At 42.3% G+C, this 18,633-nt stretch overlaps 1 protein-coding gene and 1 pseudogene across 1 annotated transcript; one reads left to right on the top strand and one right to left on the bottom strand.

Annotated features, from left to right (window-relative positions):
- LOC135975143 (paired amphipathic helix protein Sin3a-like) overlaps positions 1-18,633 on the top strand; it is a 365,185-nt pseudogene that overhangs the window by 270,653 nt on the left and 75,899 nt on the right.
- On the bottom strand, positions 10,987-11,925 carry LOC135975442 (olfactory receptor 5V1-like). Its single transcript, XM_065566491.1, has one exon. The coding sequence runs from the start codon at positions 11,923-11,925 to the stop codon at positions 10,987-10,989; it is 939 nt and encodes a 312-aa protein (XP_065422563.1).

Raw genomic sequence — 18,633 nt, 5'->3', positions numbered from 1 at the left:
ATTCTTTCCTAAATATTAAAGAACAGTTTAAATTGTTCCTAATATCAAAGCAGCATCCTAAATGCATTGGTTTCTCTCAGCATACAGAACACCAAGGTCCAGTCCCTCAGCTAGTGTAAATCTTAATAGCTCCATGGTTGTACAATGAGCTATACTGATTTACACCATTTGAGGATCTTTGTCTCATCCCCTTGCTATAAAGAGTTTGCAAGACGAAAGTTCCTACAATGTAGGAAGAGACTTTTCCCCTGATGTTTTACTTCAAGGTTATTTGTTGACGCAGAGCTTCATAATAATTGACATTACTGTGAAACAACAGAGTTGAAATAAAAATGAGCAATAATAAATATAATATTTTGCATACCCTTCGCACCTTCAATATATGGATCTCAAAGCAACGCATCAAATGGTAGTGACCCACTAAGGGTGAAGAGACTGGGTTAGCACAGCAAGTCAGCATTCCCAGCAATGGGAACTGAGGTCTCCTGATACCTGAAACTGTGCCATAACCACAGAACCATTCTCCAGGAATTTCAGCACACACACACACACACACACACACACAGAGGAAAGGGTGCATCCCCTCCAATGGGGGCAGCAGATGCACACACACACACCTGCACACACATACATTCAATAGGAATCAAAGACAGAAAATTAAATCAAACAACTGAAGCAAACTCTAATGGCACACTATGCAGAGTGCACTACACAGAACAATTTAAAACAAAAGGGAATGGTGTTTTCTAAATAGGGAGATCTGGCGAAGAGGTGGGAATTCTTCTGCCTCTCTTAAGAGCTGCTTTAGGGAACCTATATTGACATTTGTGAGTACTTTCCTCAACACGAGTATTGCCGTAAATACAGAACTGGCTGGAAAATGGAGTTTTCATCTCATGGCATATTCCAATATTCCAATATTTGTTTTCACCCTGAATTGATATGAATGTTGAAATACTAAAAACCCTAAATTTTGATTCAGAAGCATCAGTATGAAATATAACAGAAAATTGATAACTGTCCTCAATGTCAACATGTTCTCATGGAAAACTCGTAGAAAGCTGGGCATGTGGGAGATCATTTTGTACGTGTGCTCAGTGGCTCCTTGCTGGATTGGGTCCCATTCAAAACCCGGGCATGGGGGTGGAGGCATGTGCCCTGCTCACCTTATAGCTCGGCTTGGCAGGATGCAATTTCTATTTTTTATATTTTTGACAGATAATATTCATGTTTATTTTTAAGCATTTCTCAGAATTTTTATTTTTGTTTAAATTTGCAAAGGGAATTATGGGGACATCAGAAAATGGTGGAATCAGACAATAATTATTTAAGGACAGTAGATATTGAGATTCAAAAAATTAAAGCAGTGATTCTCAAACTTTTTACTGGTGACCCCTTTCACATAGTAAGCCACTAAGTGTGACCCCACCCCCCATTATAAATTAAACACACTTTTAAATATATTTAACACCATTATAAATGCTGGAGGCAACGCAGGGTTTGGGGTGGAGGCTGACAGCTCGCGACTCCCCACATAATAACCTTACGACCCCCTGAGGGGTCCCAACCCCCAGTTTGAGAGCTCCTGAGTTAAATCTTTAGAATGGTTAAAACACAAATGGTCAACATCACATGTCATAGAATCATAGAATCATAGAATATCAGAGTTGGAAGGGACCTCAAGAGGTCATCTAGTCCACCCCCCTGCTCAAAGCAGGACCAATTCCCAGCTAAATCATCCCAGCCAGGGCTTTGTCATGCCGGGCCTTAAAAACCTCCAAGGAAGGAGACTCCACCACCTCCCTAGGTAACGCATTCCAGTGTTTCACCACCCTCCTAGTGAAATAGTTTTTCCTGATATCCAACCTGGACCTCCCACACTGCAACTTGAGACCATTGCTCCTTGTTCTGTCATCTGCCACCACTGAGAACAGCAGAGCTCCATCCTCTTTGGAACCCCCCTTCAGGTAGTTGAAGGCTGCTATCAAATCCCCCCTCATTCTTCTCTTCTGGAGACTAAACAATCCCAGTTCCCTCAGCCTCTCCTCATAAGTCATGTGTTCCAGACCCCTAATCATTTTTGTTGCCCTCCGCTGGACTCTTTCCAATTTTTCCACATCCTTCTTGTAGTGTGGGGCCCAAAACTGGACACAGTATTCCAGATGAGGCCTCACCAATGTCGAATAAAGGGGAACGATCACGTTCCTCGATCTACTGGCAATGCCCCTACTTATACAGCCCAAAATGCCGTTAGCCTTCTTGGCAACAAGAGCACACTGTTGACTCCTATCCAGCTTCTCGTCCACTGTGACCCCTAGGTCCTTTTCTGCAGAACTGCTACCTAGCCATTCGGTCCCTAGTCTGTAGCAGTGCATGGGATTCTTCCGTCCTAAGTGCAGGACTCTGCACTTGTCCTTGTTGAACCTCATCAGGTTTTTTTCGGCCCAATCCTCTAATTTGTCTAGGTCCCTCTGTATCCGATCCCTACCCTCTAGTGTATCTACCATGCCTCCTAGTTTAGTGTCATCTGCAAACTTGCTGAGAGTGCAGTCCACACCATCCTCCAGATCATTAATAAAGATATTAAACAAAACCGGCCCCAGGACCGACCCTTGGGGCACTCCGCTTGAAACCGGCTGCCAACTAGACGTGGAGCCATTGATCACTACCCTTTGAGCCCGACGATCTAGCCAGCTTTCTATCCACCTTACAGTCCATTCATCCAGCCCATACTTCTTTAACTTGGCGGCAAGAATACTGTGGGAGACCGTATCAAAAGCTTTGCTAAAGTCAAGGAATAACACATCCACTGCTTTCCCCTCATCCACAGAGCCAGTTATCTCATCATAGAAGGCAATTAGGTTAGTCAGGCACGACTTCCCCTTCGTGAATCCATGCTGACTGTTCCTGATCACTTTCCTCTCCTCTAAATGTTTCATAATTGATTCCTTGAGGACCTGCTCCATGATTTTTCCAGGGACTGAGGTGAGGCTGACTGGCCTGTAGTTCCCCGGATCCTCCTTCTTCCCTTTTTCCAGTCATCTGGGACCTCCCCCGATCGCCATGAGTTTTCAAAAATAATGGCTAATGGCTCTGCAATCTCACCCGCCAACTCCTTTAGCACCCTCGGATGCAGCGCATCCGGCCCCATGGACTTGTGCACGTCCAGTTTTTCTAAATAGTCCCGAACCACTTCTTTCTCCACAGAGGGCTGGTCACCTTCTCCCCATGCTGTACTGCCCAGTGCAGCAATCTGGGAGCTGACCTTGTGCATGAAGACAGAGGCAAAAAAATCATTGAGTACATTAGCTTTTTCCACATCCTCGGTCACTAGGTTGCCTCCCTCATTCAGTAAGGGGCCCACACTTTCCTTGATTTTCTTCTTGTTGCTAACATACCTGAAGAAACCCTTCTTGTTACTCTTAACATCTCTTGCTAACTGCAACTCCAAGAGTGATTTGGCCTTCCTGATTTCACTCCTGCACGCCTGAGCAATATTTTTATACTCCTCCCTGGTCATTTGTCCAATCTTCCACTTCTTGTAAGCTTCTTTTTTGCGTTTAAGATCAGCAAGGATTTCACTGTTTAGCCAAGCTGGTCGCCTGCCATATTTACTATTCTTTCTACACATCGGGATGGTTTGTTCCTGCAACCTCAATAAGCATTCTTTAAAATACAGCCAGCTCTCCTGGACCCCTTTGCCCTTCATGTTATTCTCCCAGGGGATCCTGCCCATCTGTTCCCTGAGGGAGGCCTTCCCCAGTCTCTCCTCTGGATGCTGTTGCATTCTGGATAAATAATTAGAAAGGAGGCACACAGATGTGTGCCCTAACTATGACCCTACAGGTTTCAGAGTAGCAGCCGTGTTAGTCTGTATCCACAAAAAGAACAGGAGTACTTGTGGCACCTTAGAGACTAACAAATTTATTAGAGCATAAGCATTCGGATCCATCCAAAGAAGTGGGCTGTAGTACACGAAAGCTTATGCTCTAATAAATTTGTTAGTCTCTAAGGTGCCACAAGTACTCCTGTTCTTTTTATGACCCTACAGAGTCATTCTCACTCTTTCATTATCTCTCTGTCCTACTAACTATTCCACTGTGGATAAATACTAAAATAGTCATTGGGCCAGAGAGAGTTTAAATTAATATCCGTGATTCAGATTCTCCATTGGAATTCCTTGCAACAAGATATCAATGATCCTAGAGAGATTCAGAAAGGTACCTGACAGCGATATGAATAAGTGGCCAATAAGAATTAAAAAAATAAAAATATAAAAAAAAGGCCAAGAAATCCTTCAGATCATAAGTGAACCTAGACTGGAAGATACAGAAACCTTTGTGGTTCAGAGTATACATAAACCTCTGACTGATGGAGGCTAGAGTTAAATTTTCCCAGTGTGCAGGTTCTTTGATAATTACAGAATTAAGATTTTCTCCCACCTTCATCTGAGGCATCTATTATTGGCCTATATCATAGAGAGGAAATGATAGATTATTGGTCTGATCTATTCTGGAAATCTATTCTGGCTGCCTAGAAAGCTATTTCTTCATAATACCTTGTGGCTTTTTTCCAAAGATGAGAAGCTACAACTTATTTTTTAATCCTAATGTATTTTTGCCGGCAGATCAGAATGCAGACTCCTCAGCGCAACAGACTTGAATCCCTATTGTTCTGCTATCAGCTAGAGCTCCAAGTGCTTTGGGGGCCCCGGCTGAAACTGATGCATGTCTAAAAAGGAAGAAATCTGGAGAAGTGGGCAAGGAGTCTGGGATTCCTTAAAAAGCAGAAGGGAGATAGGTGCCCAGCTCCCACTGAATGTCAAAGGAAGTTGTGCGCCTAAAGCCTTTAGCACCCTTTAATAATCCCATTAATGACACCATATCATTTCTCTTGATAATCAGCTGATGCATGGCAAAGCAAGGAAATAGCACTATCAAATATCTTTGTCCTAGCTCATGTTCCACTGCTTGGCTTCCTTCTTGCCAGCTCTCTGTGTGCGTGACTCCAGAAAGAAACCTTCAGGGGATCAGTAGCTCCAATCAGCTGCCAAGATAGAGTCATGGTTGGGTGCGTGTAGGTGACCTCTCATGTAAGGGGAAGCTAAGATTCTAGCTGGTTTGACCTCCAGCCTTTCTTAAAAGGTACTAGATGCTGCAAGTGTCTCCAAATCCCATTGAAATCAGGGAAGCTGACAGAGCTCTTTGCCTGGCACTATAAAGTACTTTCCCAGGGAGGGCTAGATAATGGGATACTAGGGTTGATCAGAGCTATTGATGAATTATTTGATTCAGATGTAAACAAGAACAACACCTATCCAAGGGCCTAAGGGTCACATTTTTTAACACATTTAGGAGCCTAGTGGGATTTTCAGAAGCATGTAGGCACTGTGACAAGATGGTCAATATAGTATGGTGGGTCCTGCGCTTTTCTTGGTGGTGGGGGGGGCTAAAATACCACCCCTTACCCCTGCTCTTGGGGCACCGAGGACCCCACTAGTGGCCCAGGAAGGTGGTAAAGAAGGGAAGCAGGGGAAGGGTCTGGGTTTGCTCCTCACTCTGAGTCTCAGCCCCTCTCAACCCCTGCAGGTTCTTACCCTCTTCCCCCTTGGGTGGGGTACCTTCAGTCCTTAAACGCTGGTGGAGGGAATGTCCCTCCCGTGCTGGGGCAGGGTCTCCGTTACTCCGTTTTTCTGTTCCTCCAAATCTCACAGGACACCTTCAAGCTCCAGTCCTCTCTCCTTCCTCCTTCCCCCTGACTGCCTGAAGTAGGGGGTTTTATTAGGTTTCTAACAGGGCCTTAATTGATTACAGGTGCTCCAATTAACCTGTAGCAACCCTCCCTAATCTACAGGGAACCATTCCTTAATTAACCTAGGGTTTATATACTTCCCTTCTACCACTTCCCACTGCTCCCTGGCCCTCCTGTATCACAGCACCCAACAGCCACCGAACGGCATCATTAATACTACAGTAAAACCCTAGCAGCATCAAATGATTCTTTCAACGGGAAGTCAGCCAGCCAGCAACCTCTCTGCCTCTCCATATCTTTATCACATCTCAAACCAGTGTCTTCATGAACATGCCTGGAAGGTCTCAAAATTTGTGGTCTTTTGGTCCAAGGTGAGGAGCAAGTTATAAGGTCTTGGAGTTCTCACAGAGAACATCCTGCCAACACCTCATCTCTCTTTTAGACTGGGGGGAAACAGCATGGATGCCTCTTTTGACCACAGCTGCCATTCATCTGGTGATCCCTGAGATGGAATATATGCACCTAAAAGTGGCAGGCTGAGTGCAGGAAGTCTGGGAAACCACACAATAATGCAGAGATTTAGATATGAATGGACAAAATGTATTCCCAGTGCTGGGAGGTCCCGTAGGGATCTATTAACCCAATGGCATTGGCCCAGATTTACAACTATTCACAAGTGCATGGTGCCCAGCTTGGTGTTCTGTGAGTCTGATTTTCAGAGTGGCTGAGCACTGGTGAATCTAGCTGAAGTCAGTGAGAGCTGTGTATGAAGCTGTATACTCGGAGCCTGAGGTGCTCAATATCAGCAGAGCATGAGTGCAGAGTGGGTGTATAATGCTGCTGGATCCGAATGGAATCACCTCTCACGCAGTTTGCCCTCACCTTGCACGGGCATGAATGACAGAGAAAACACAAGGCAGGAACAATCATGTCCCTTAAAAAAAACAGAAACAATAGATTACACAGATGTTAAAGAAACTAAACTCACCTGAGGTCCTTTTGCCAAGTGCAGATCATGTGAGGATTTCAAACTGACGTGCAGCTTTTGTACACATGCAAGTAACAAGACCTTCTATCCCTAAAAAAAGCACAACAAATTAGCCTAACTGTGAATAGGCAAATCCTGATAAATACGAAGGGATATGAATGGATGTAGATCTGACAGAGAGACCTAATCTTGATTGAGATGAATAAGAGCCTTCTTTTATTTTAGTCAAAAAGGACTCACTTTTACCAGGAGAATGGATGGCGTAACATTCTGTTACCTTTAGGACTTGATCCCTGAAGTTTACTCTGCCTAACAATCTGTGTCACTAATTCACCAACACTTAATGCCACATATGTTTGTGTACAATAAGGGACAGATCTTCCTTGGGTGTCAACCAGCTTCAGAAAAGAGCTACAAAAATGAACTGAGGTCTGGAAAACTGGATTTATAACATGAGACTAAAGGAATCTAATCTATTTATTTTACTAAAGAGAAGGTTAAGAGGTCACTTTTATCATGCAGAAGTTATTAAGCTTGGGTGAGGAATGATTGGGTCCCTGTTATGCTGCAGATAAGAGAAGATGATCATAATGGTTCTTTCTGGCTTTAAATCTATGAATATACAAAGTTAATTGAGGAAGATCCTAAATAAAGTTCTGACCTTTCCTTCATGTTATTTACATTAATTGTTTATGCTGTGGTTTTCCAAAATAACGGATGAAGCCAAAGGCTCAATTCTGATTGAAATTCAATGGCTGTTGGGTGCCTAATTCCCTTAGGCTCCTCTGAAAATCCTAGCCTAAGCTCTTTACCATATATAATATTAAATGGGATCTGTGACTCCTAACATAAAGATGAGTGTTCAGTGTCAATAGGTTAGATTGCTGAGTAGATTAAGATTAACAGGGTAATGACATTAATGTTGACTATGCAGCACTGGACTATAGAATCATTCCCACCATCTATCTGGCTCAATGCATATTTAATAATATATCCAATGTGGAAGAGTTTTAACAAGAGAAATTAAAAGATAGCCACACCAGGGTATTCCAGAGACCAGTGGGTAGAACACTCAGCTGAGAGGCGGGGAACCCTTATTCAAATGTCTTCTCCTCCTCAGGCCAAGTGGGGGAATTCAACTGGAATAGCCAACATCTTGGGTGAGTTGTCTAATCACTGGACTAAAGGTTATGAAGGAGGATGTTTTTTCTGTCCTCCCAGCTATTTTGTGTGGAGTTAGGTGTGCTACCAGACCGGGACCCACAGGCCAGATAGGTGTGCGCAGCATGCTGAGGCTTAAGCATTAGATTGGAGTCCTGGTGTCTGCTTGATGCAGCAGTGTATATGCTCAGAAGCAGAAACTAAAGTTCCTAGGGGACTTTCACAGCAAAAATGTAGGTGCTGAGTTAGTTTAGGCACCAACAAAGTGGGGCGGCAGCCATGTGGGGTTTCATGGCTTGCAGTAGTGCCTAAAACTGGGTTATTGGCACCTAAGTCCCTTTGTGAATCTGGGTGCATGTGCCTCCAAGATAATTGCTAGAGAACACTGCTACCATTGGTGCCCTGAAGGGACATATAGGCTGGGATTCTTGAAGGTGGCTAACTCACTTAGGCCCCACTGAACAGTCAAGGCTAACAATTATCTTTGACCTGTAGAGCCTTCCCTTATCAATTCTTCCTTTATTAATATCTAGGGGCAAAATTTTAAAGAGCAACATCTTTGTCCTCACTCACGCTTACTTTCACTGATACAAATCAGAGTCTAAGCTGGATTCCAATCCAAGTAACTGAGAAAAGAGACCAACATTTGGGCCCAATCCTGAAATCCTTGAAGTCTCTATATGGAGAGCCTGGTTCTCCTCTCTCTTACTTCAACTATGATTCTTTGCACTATGAGATTGCCATAAATCTTCATCAGAATCAGGATCCCATTGTGCTGGGCACTATACAAATATATAATAGGACATGGCCTATAATGACATGCATTACAGTAGTGTCTAGAAGCCCCAGTTGAGAACAGGACCCTATTGTGTTGGAGAAACACATAGGAAAAGACAATCTCTATCCCACATTTTTATCAATCTAAATAGACAAAATAGACAAAGATTGAGAGGGGAAGTGAGGTGCAGAGAGAGGAAGTGACTGGCCCAAGGTCACACAGCAGATCTGTGACAGAACCAGAACCCAGGAGTAGAACCTAGGTCTTCTGGATTCTACTTACTAGACTAGACTCTGCTTCAAGCCTGTCATACAACAGGCAATTCATAGCTCAAAGGAAATAATTTCATTAGCTTTTCTGTGAGTTGGATTAGGCCCTATCTGAATAAAGCATAAGAATGTATCTAAGGATGCTGCTGGAAAACTGTGTCCGTTGCTGGTGTTCACAATTCAAGAAGGATGTTGATAAATTGGATAAGGCCCTGAAAATGATTAAAGGGTCGGAAAATATGCCTTATAGAGATAGACTCGAGGAGCTCAGACTATTCAGTTTAAGCAAGAGAAAGTTAAGGGATGAGTTGGTTACAGTCTATAAGTATTTACACGGACAACACATATTTAATAATGGGCTATTCCATCTAGCACAGAAAGGTCTAACATGATCCAGTAGCTGGAAGATGAAGCTAGACAAATTCAGCCTGGAAATAAGGTGTAAAATTTAATAAAGTAATTAACCAGTGTAGCAATTGTAAAAGGTCATGGTGGATTCTCCATCAAGGGCAATTTTTAAATCAAGATGGGATTTTTTTCTAAAAGATCTGTCCTAGGAATTATTGTGGGGAAGTTCTATGGCCTGTGCTCTACAGGATGACTAGGTGATCACAATAGCCCCTTCTGACCTCGGAATCTCTGACTCCATTAATGTATATGGAACCTCTTTTGTATCCCATGCGGGGTTAAGGAGTGAGGTTGTGCTTCAGTCAGGAAAAGGCATTTCTTTGGCTTTTAGTGTTTCTTATACCTTCCCCTACCCTATCCCCTTCACCCCTTCTGACTGGTTGCTTGATCTTATCTAGGAAGAGGAGTTGAGGCAGGACTGTCCTTCAAGTGTAAGCTCATATATTGAACTCCCACTCTACCCAGCAACACTTCAACTCTATCTCTTATCTCTTTTCAACTCATCTTCTTGTGGGCAGATGTAACACACAGTGTCTTTATTCTTTGTTCACCAGGATATAAGTGCTTTAAGGATATAAAAATGTCAAATGGGCAAAAAGACCCAAAATATAGGCAGATATACAGGCCTGAATATTACATTATCATCACTAATACTCCTAACACCTGCTTTCTTCACTGTAACATCCAGGGCCACATTTCAGCACCTAACTCCCTTAGGCCCTTTAGGAAGGATGTCTTAAGGTTAAGGCCCTGGAGTAACACATAATCGTTATAACCGATCTAACTTTGACACTTTTTTCCTAATGTAGATACAGGGTAAAATCATATCGCTTGATTTATCTTGTGGAGTTGTGGCTAGGCTAAAAATCAAGTGAAAATTTTGGTTTACCTAGAATGCCTTAGCTCAAACTATACTCAATGCCAGTTCAAGTTCAGTCTAAATCCCTAGTGTTTGGACTCTTTGCACGTTGATTTTCAAATTTAATGCTACTCAACCCCAAAGCTTACATTGCTTTAAGTAGAAATAAATCAAGGATGGATATAAACATAATGAGCCAGGTCCTCAGCGGGTGTAAATTGAAATAGTTCAATTGAAGCCAACTGAGATACTTCTGTTTATCGCACCTAACATTTTGGCCCTATAAACTGTGTTTGCATGAGTGCTTTTATCTAGACCAGGGATAAGCAACCTTTGGCACGCGGCCCATCAGGGACATCCGCTGGCGGGCCGGGACGGTTTGTTTACCCGCAGCATCCACAGATTTGGCTGATCGCAGCTCCCACTGTTCCAGGCCAATGGGGGCTGTGGGAAGGAGAAGCCAGCACATCCTTTGCTCCGTGCCACTTCCCACAGCCCCCATTGGCCCGGAACGGCGAACCGTGGCCAGTGGGAGCTGCGATCGGCTGAACCTGCAGACGCTGCAGGTAAACAAACCATCCCAGCTCGCCAGTGGATTTCCCTGATGGGCCGCGTGCCAAAGGTTGCTGATCCCTGATCTAGACTAAATTGATTGCCAATTGTGTATCAGTGTCAACCAGTTGAAAGAACTCAAAATATCTAGATAGTGCAGTTCCCACAATTCTTCGATTTATATTATAATTTTATTGAAAATGATAAAACCTAGAAATGGTTACATTGCATGAGAAACTTGAATTTTCCCTAGTGTTCTTGTCAGAGCAGTTTTCATATCTTTATTTTTCAAGCTGTAGATGATAGGGTTCAACATGGGGGTCAAGATGCTGTACTGGATGGAGAAGAGTTCATCTAGAACCAGGGAAGTGACTGAACTGGGTTTCATGTACTGGGAAAGAGCTGTCACAAACAATAAAACCACCACAATGAGGTGGGAGCTGCATGTAGAGAAGGTTTTACGTCTTCCCTCCGAGGAGCGTATTCGGAGGATAGTGGAGATGATGTGAATGTAGGAGACCAAGGTGAAGAGGAAGGAGCTGAAACCAAATATCACAGCAGAAGAAAGAAGAGCTATTTTATTGGTCAAGGTCACGGTGCAAGATAGTTGTAGTAGCGGAGGGAGCTCACAGCTGAAATGCCTGATTTCATTGGGCCCACAGAAGTGTAACTTTAACACAGGGACAGTGTTGACCAGTGAATACAAGAGTCCCATTATCCAAGAACCACCCACCAACTGTCTGCTCACTCGTTTGTTCATGGTCCCCACATAATGCAATGGGTGACATATGGCAGTGTATCGGTCATAAGCCATTGCCGAGAGCACAAAAACTTCAGTGCCAGCTGAGAGGAGGATGAAGAACATCTGGGCAAGGCAGCCATTGACAGAAATGGTTTTGTGCTTTGCTAGGAAATTCACCAACATCTTAGGGACAGTGGCTGAGGAATAACAGATATCAACAAAGGACAAACGAGACAGGAAGAAGTACATGGGAGTTTGGAGTTGAGGATCAGCCCTTATCACCAGCATAATCATCATGTTCCCCACCAGGGTGATTAGGTAAATAACTAAAAACACCAGGAAGAGGAAAAATTGAAGTTCCGGGTAATTAGAAAGTCCCACAAGAATAAATTCATTCACATTGGTTTGGTTTTCCATTCACAGTTAGTGATCTGTATGAAGAGAAAAAGAAATGAAATTAACCAACATAGCAGGTTATGGAAATTGAATTAGATAGATAGATAGATAGATAAAACACAAGTGAGATTTTGAAAGCCAAGGGGACTCAGATGGACAAATTCACATTTCTAATTCAACACTCTAAGTTGGATAAAAAGTAAAGTGGGTCCTATTCCATGTGGATTTACACAAATATTTTCTTTGATTACACCGGTGTCAACACCGTGTCCAATTAGTTCTCCTATTTGACCCCATTTCTCGTGTTGTGAGCCATACAAGAGAGATCTGCTTTTAGAAACCTCATGTACAACCCTTTCTTCTAAACCAGATCCCATATTATCCATCCAGTACACTGTGTTGGCTTACAGGTGGACAAAGAGTATTAAAAATCTAAATTGAAAATAACCTTCCAATCACTGCTTTTTTTGGTCAGATAACTTTGTGAAATCGGCATAGTAAATATCTGTGTCAGTGATTGGTATAAATAAGTCTCATTAACTCCTGTGTTACTCTAGCTTTTCCCCAGCACAACTGCAATGACTTGAGTGGAATGGGCAGTGGTGAATTGAGCTCGATAAGTGATAGGTTTGCAAATCGAAGATGTTTTTCATTAGTTTCCAACCCTGGACATTAAACATGGGATATGTACATCAGGATGTGTTCTCTCTTTCTAGCGTAATTTTATTGGCCAAGGTTTGCCAAAGTAGATGGTGATTTTGATTTTCTCAAATTTGCTGGTTGACTTGAGAAACCATAAAGGGGCTTGATTTTCAGAAATTGCTGAGCATCCTGGTCTGAAATTCTAACACATATTTGACCCCATTGTCTACATACATTCTGCCGTCAAACAAATCTGTGTAACCCCATTGACATAAAAAATCAATCCCAGTAAACATTTTGGTTGATGACACACTAGAGGGAGGAGAATCTCTCTCAAACTCCCTTAGCATCACTGTCTCTCCATCTCGTTTTCGATCAGTAACCTCAACAGATGCTGAAAAGAAGGGAGATGACGTGAGCTGAAGGATGGGATTGGTTGAAAAGTAAGTGTCATTGATAAGCAAATGGCAGAATAGAACAGCACTTCACAGCCCATTTCATTGAGCTGGATTTGCTGGATGGACCCCTGCACCCATGTGCGGGGTCCCGCTGAGATAAATGGGGTTCCGGACAGGCACAGGAGTCCATTCGTACAGATCCAGTTACAGCACCAGGGCCAAAATCTGTTGTTCTGCGACCAGTTATGGAGGCCTGTCAGAGCGCTCTTTCTGTTTAGCTGATTGATTATGAAATCCTCAGCATGCACGTGTTACTAACAAAAGCAATCATATGTTCTTCTTATTACAGCCATTGTCTTCCCTTCCATTCCCTACTGAGGACACCAGTTCTCATCCTGCCCTAATTTGGACTATAAGTTCTTCAGGACAGAGTCTTTGCCTTTTGAATAGTCTCTGGAGCCATACTGAGGAAACAGCACAAATATTTGACATGTCTTATAAATGATTGACTAACACTTTTAAACTTGCGTGCCTACAGTTAGGCACTGAAATCTGCATTTAGGCAACTCGGTAATTGACCTGATGCTCAGAGACGTAAAGCACCCACAAATCCCCATGGATATCAATGGGATCTCAACGTGCTCAGGCAATGTATCTGGGGTGATGATGTATTGTATTTTTGTTTACAAATATTTTTATTCAAAATTTCCCATTTTTACAGTGAAAATCTGACCTTTCAAAACATGAACACAAAAATCTGTTTCCAAAGCCCAAAGATGGGTTTTATTCATCTTTTCAAACACAGACAACAACAACAAAAGGATTTCAAAAGAAAATCAGTTTTCCATAGAAATGTTTAGTTTTCAGTTTTCCAAAACCAAACCTTTTCTAAAGCCTGAGTGAAATGGTTCGCAGAAAGATAACTTGCCTACAAAGTGATGAAAAATCAACCAAGGCTTTGTGTTTTGGCTACATTTTCTTAACCAAACTGAATCAAATAGACAGGCAGTGAAACCACCTGATCCAAAGTGTTCTATAGAAGTTTGTTCTAGATTTCTTGACTGTTCTACTCCTCTGGGATAATAACCTTTTTCATAGCTATGTGATTACATAAAATAACTTGTCTATTTTTTTATGGCTTCTAGTCTTTGGCCTTTAATCTTCCTGAAAATCAGAGCCTGTGTTATACAAATGTGCATTCATTTTCAAGAGGCATATTTTGGACAGTAGTTGTCATCTTCCTCCTCCTGATATCTTATGAGTCTTCATATTATTGTTATTTAGCACCAGGGGACCCCCAACTGAGATAATGGCCCCATTGCCCCCCCCCCCCCCCCCTCTGCAGGAACCTTTCCCACTTGCCTTCCCAATGCTGGAGCCTTTCTTTGCAGCATCATCACAATTACACATGGGCACAGCCTGACTTTCACTCTGGCATGTAACTACATGTGTACTGTACTCTACATGCTGCTATACGTTTAGGCATTGCCTGACATACAGGACCTGCCCTAGAAAGCTTGTCTGTACCTGCCCCAATAAACAGAGAAAGAAAATGTTATTTTACAGCCATGGAACTCCGATACATAGAGAGGTCAACTTCAGCACAAGACCCACCTTCCTAGGAGACTGAGGTCTCTCTCAGAATGACAATCCCTCTGCCAGTAAATCCAAGGATTTCTGAGCAAGAAACTTCAGGCTGCTGCCTCCCCTGGCTCTGATGGGTTATATTATCCAACATTGGCTTTGCAATCCTGGCTGGTTCCTGAGAAGGGCTGACGGGCTCTAGACCCTGCTAGTTTCCACAGGGAGATATAGATTTTGAGGCTAAGGTTCAGTGTTTGCAGATAAGAGTTTCTTTTGAAAGGGAGCAAACCTCTATAGATGTAACAGACTAAAGAGGAGTAAAATAAAAGCAAACTCACCTAGCTTCCAGAAAGAGATCATGGATCAAGCCCTGGCTGGGATGATTTAGTTGGGAATTGGTCCTGCTTTGAGCAGGGGGTTGGACTAGATGACCTCCTGAGGTCCCTTCCAACCCTGATATTCTATGATTCTATGACCTTCGGACTTGTAATGCATACTCCCCGACATAGATAGACAAAGAGACAGCTTTATTGTGACACCCTTACTGAAGTTGAAAAGCGCTTTACTTAGTGATGCCACTGAAGTTAATTTGTTAGTCTCTAAGATGCCACAAGTACTCCTGTTCTTTTTACTGATGTTAATGGAACTATATATAATGTATATATAAATAATGTATATAACATATAATGGAACTGGGGGTAAAGTACTAGTTGTAGTGACTTTATCACCATATAGCCCTGAAAGATAAATCTTTCTCTCTCTCTCTCTCTCCCCATACACATTATCTATCTATCTATCTAGTTAATATCTCCCTCCCTTATTTCTCTCTTTCTCTCTGTGTCTCACAAATACAACATGTAACACCATCAGCTACACTTTACCCTCCAAAGTCAGCTCCTGCAGGGTGAGGGGGCTACATGTGGGTGTTGATCAAATTTATATACTTATCTTCTCTTGGAAAAATAAATCCCTCTCCTCTTGGAAAATAAAATCCTTTATTCATATGACTTTAAGAGCAAGAGTTAATTACTTCTGGGGAGTACGAATACTTTCTGGTTTCCTCTGGGACAAGAATCTCTTGTGTAACAGTGTTCTGCATCAGTAATGAATGAGTATTTCGCAATGGGTAATATGACAGACCCAGAAAGCTCTATATGCTTTGATTTATTTTATTTATTGATTCATTTCTAGATAATGGACTAGAGCCTTAGATAATGTGAATCACTGCCTCTACAGTGAAAACAATGGCACTGCACCGCATTATACCAGCTGAGTCATTGGCCCATGTTTCTAATAACAATTATACATTATCCCAGTGAATCTGCTCTGGGTAATGGACAGTGATTGTGAGGCAGGGCAGTGCTATTTTTTCCATATACAAAGGGAGATTTGGGGGTCATGATGGATAATCAGCTTAGCATGAGCTCCCAATGTGATATTGTGGCCAGCAGATTTAACGCGATTCCAGGATGCAGAAATAGGGGAATCTTGGGTAGAGTAGAGAGGTTATTTTACCTCTTTCTTTGGTACTGGTGAGACCCCTGCTGGAATAGTGTGTCCAGTTCTGGTGCCCACAATTAGAGAAGGATGTTGAAAAGTTGGAGGGGGTGAGAAAAGAGCTATGAGAATGATTAAAGGATTAGAAAACATGCTTTATAGTGAATGACTCAAGGAACTCAGTCTATTTATCTTAACAAAGAGAAGGTTACGGGGTGACTTGATTACAGTCTATAGCATCTCAGTAGGGAACAAATATTGAATAATGGGTGTGATGCCGACAAACCAGGTGCCATATCTTGCCAAGTCTATAGGCGTTAGCTGAGCACTGACAAATTCATAGCTGGAATCCAGACCAGCTAGTGGCGCGGGAACACTTTTTATAGTGGGGGTGCTGAAAGCTGTAAACCCTGTGTGTTCAAAATTGTGAACAACACGCAATTCCCGCTTACACCACATGGGAGCAGCACAGCTCTGGGATTCTCCAGAATCACAAAATAATGCTAACTTTGTTTCGACAGAACCAGCAAACTTTTCACAGTAAAACCTGAAGGTGCTGCAGCACCCCAACACCCTTAGTTCCCGCACCTCTGAGACCAGCTCACCTGTATGTTAATATTCTTCAAGACAGGTGTTAGACTTGTAAAGATGTGTTTAGTGTTTAAGTGGCTGCATGTGTGACTCTTATTTGTGATGTCTATATCCCATGCTATAAGGTAATATGTACATTTTGTTTTATAATTGTAAAAATGCCTGCTCTGAACTTGTGAAACTAGTCAGGAAGAATAGTTTTCCAGTCCATCAAGAAGGACAATCAAGACTAAATGGTCCATTATAGGACAAAGCTCTGTTGACTGCCCCATCCATCCATGAAGAAGTTACGTGCAGAAGCTCTTATCCCATCAGTTTGAACTCTGGGGGAAGGGCATGTAAAGATGCTGACAAGAATAAATGGTTCTCTCTTTGGTGTTTGGACTCTTACAGGGGCTGCTGTTTTTTGGAACTACCTGTTATTCATCTGTGCTTATATGTTGCCTGCTTTAACTTGTAACTAACTCTCTCATTTTTTGCCCTACTTAATAAATCCTTAGTTAGTTTATTATTGGATTAGCTACTAGTGTTGACTTTGGCATGAGATCTAAGGTACAAATTGATCTGGGGTAAGTGACTGGTCTCTTGGGACTGGGGGCAACCTGAATATTTTGTGTTTTTTTGGTGTAATTAACCATTTATCACTAAGTCCAGTGAACCTGCGTGGCAAGATAGATTGGAGGTCCCAACGAGACTGTCTGTGTGTGACTCCATAGTAAGACTGTTACTTTGATTCACAGGCATTCACATTTCTTACTAGGTTGGTGAAATGTAATTATAGAACAACCCAACCATTTGGGGTGTATGCCCTGCTTTTAGACAATTTGCACTGAGGTTGATGAACCTCTCTTAGTTGTGAATCACTCCCGACAGCTTGACAATAGGCTCTTCAATGTAGCAGAGAAAAGTATCACACAATCCAATGGCTGGAAGTGGAAGATAGACACATTCAGATAGGAAATAATGCATGATTTTTAACAGTGAGAGTTATTAACCACTAGAACAATTTAGCAATGGTTGTGGTGGATTTTCCATCACTGACAATTTTTAAATCAAGATTGGATGTTTTTCTAACAGATTGGCTCTATGAATTATTTTGGGGAAAATTCTGTGGGCTGTGTGATAAAGGATGTTGGACTAGATGATGACAATGACACCTTATGACCTTGGAATCTATGAATCCAAGCCACAGAGAGGCTCACTGACTTGCTTAAGGTCACATAAGAAGTCCATGTCAGAGCAGAAACTTGAAATCTGAGCTTCTGTAACCACAGGCTAATGCTTTAACCAATATCTCACTCATCCTTGGTTTCTCTCCCAGGTAGATTTCAGTTCCTACTGTAAATAATTTTCTTATTACCTTTCAAATACACTGAGTTAGCTCCAGATTGAGATCTCTGCTTCATGGTAAGCAGGGGCTAGATCTTAAAACCACCATGCTTTAAATTCTAGGGATGGGTTATTCCATAATTGCCCATTTTAAGTTTTCTTGGACCTTCTTCTGAAGCATCTGATGGAGTATTAGATGGACCACAGATCTGGCCTGGCTTAGTAGGCCCAGAACCACGAAGGGCTTGGTTCACAAAGGAAGTTAGCCCATTATTATTCAAGTAATTATCCAAAGTGGGACAGCTTCAACAGAAGAGACTGAGAGAAACAGCACTACACTAAAGTGCATTAGGAACTTTTAGTTCACAGCAGCAGAGTTTACACAGACCCATTAACGTGCAACACATGAGTGCGCTTTAGAAATAATAGAGCCATCGTCCGCACTACTGCCTTGTGTAGACAAGCCCTAAGTGGACGCTGGTCCACAATATTATATGGAATATGGATGAGATTTTCAGAGCCACACCTGGGGTTTGGAAGTCCATTGCCAAATAATTATCCCACTTTCCTTGAATGGGAACACTGAAGACATAGGCATTGATATTTCACTGCTACTTTAATAAACATTTGAATGCTACATGAGAAACATATGCTCTTTTCAACATTTTCACCGTAACTGCTTGCACTC

The sequence above is a fragment of the Chrysemys picta genome, chromosome 13, assembly GCF_011386835.1.
Source record: "Chrysemys picta bellii isolate R12L10 chromosome 13, ASM1138683v2, whole genome shotgun sequence".
Lineage (NCBI taxonomy): Eukaryota > Metazoa > Chordata > Testudines > Emydidae > Chrysemys > Chrysemys picta.
The sequence above is the reverse complement of the archived record's forward strand: the minus strand, read 5'-3'. Positions and strand labels throughout refer to the sequence as shown.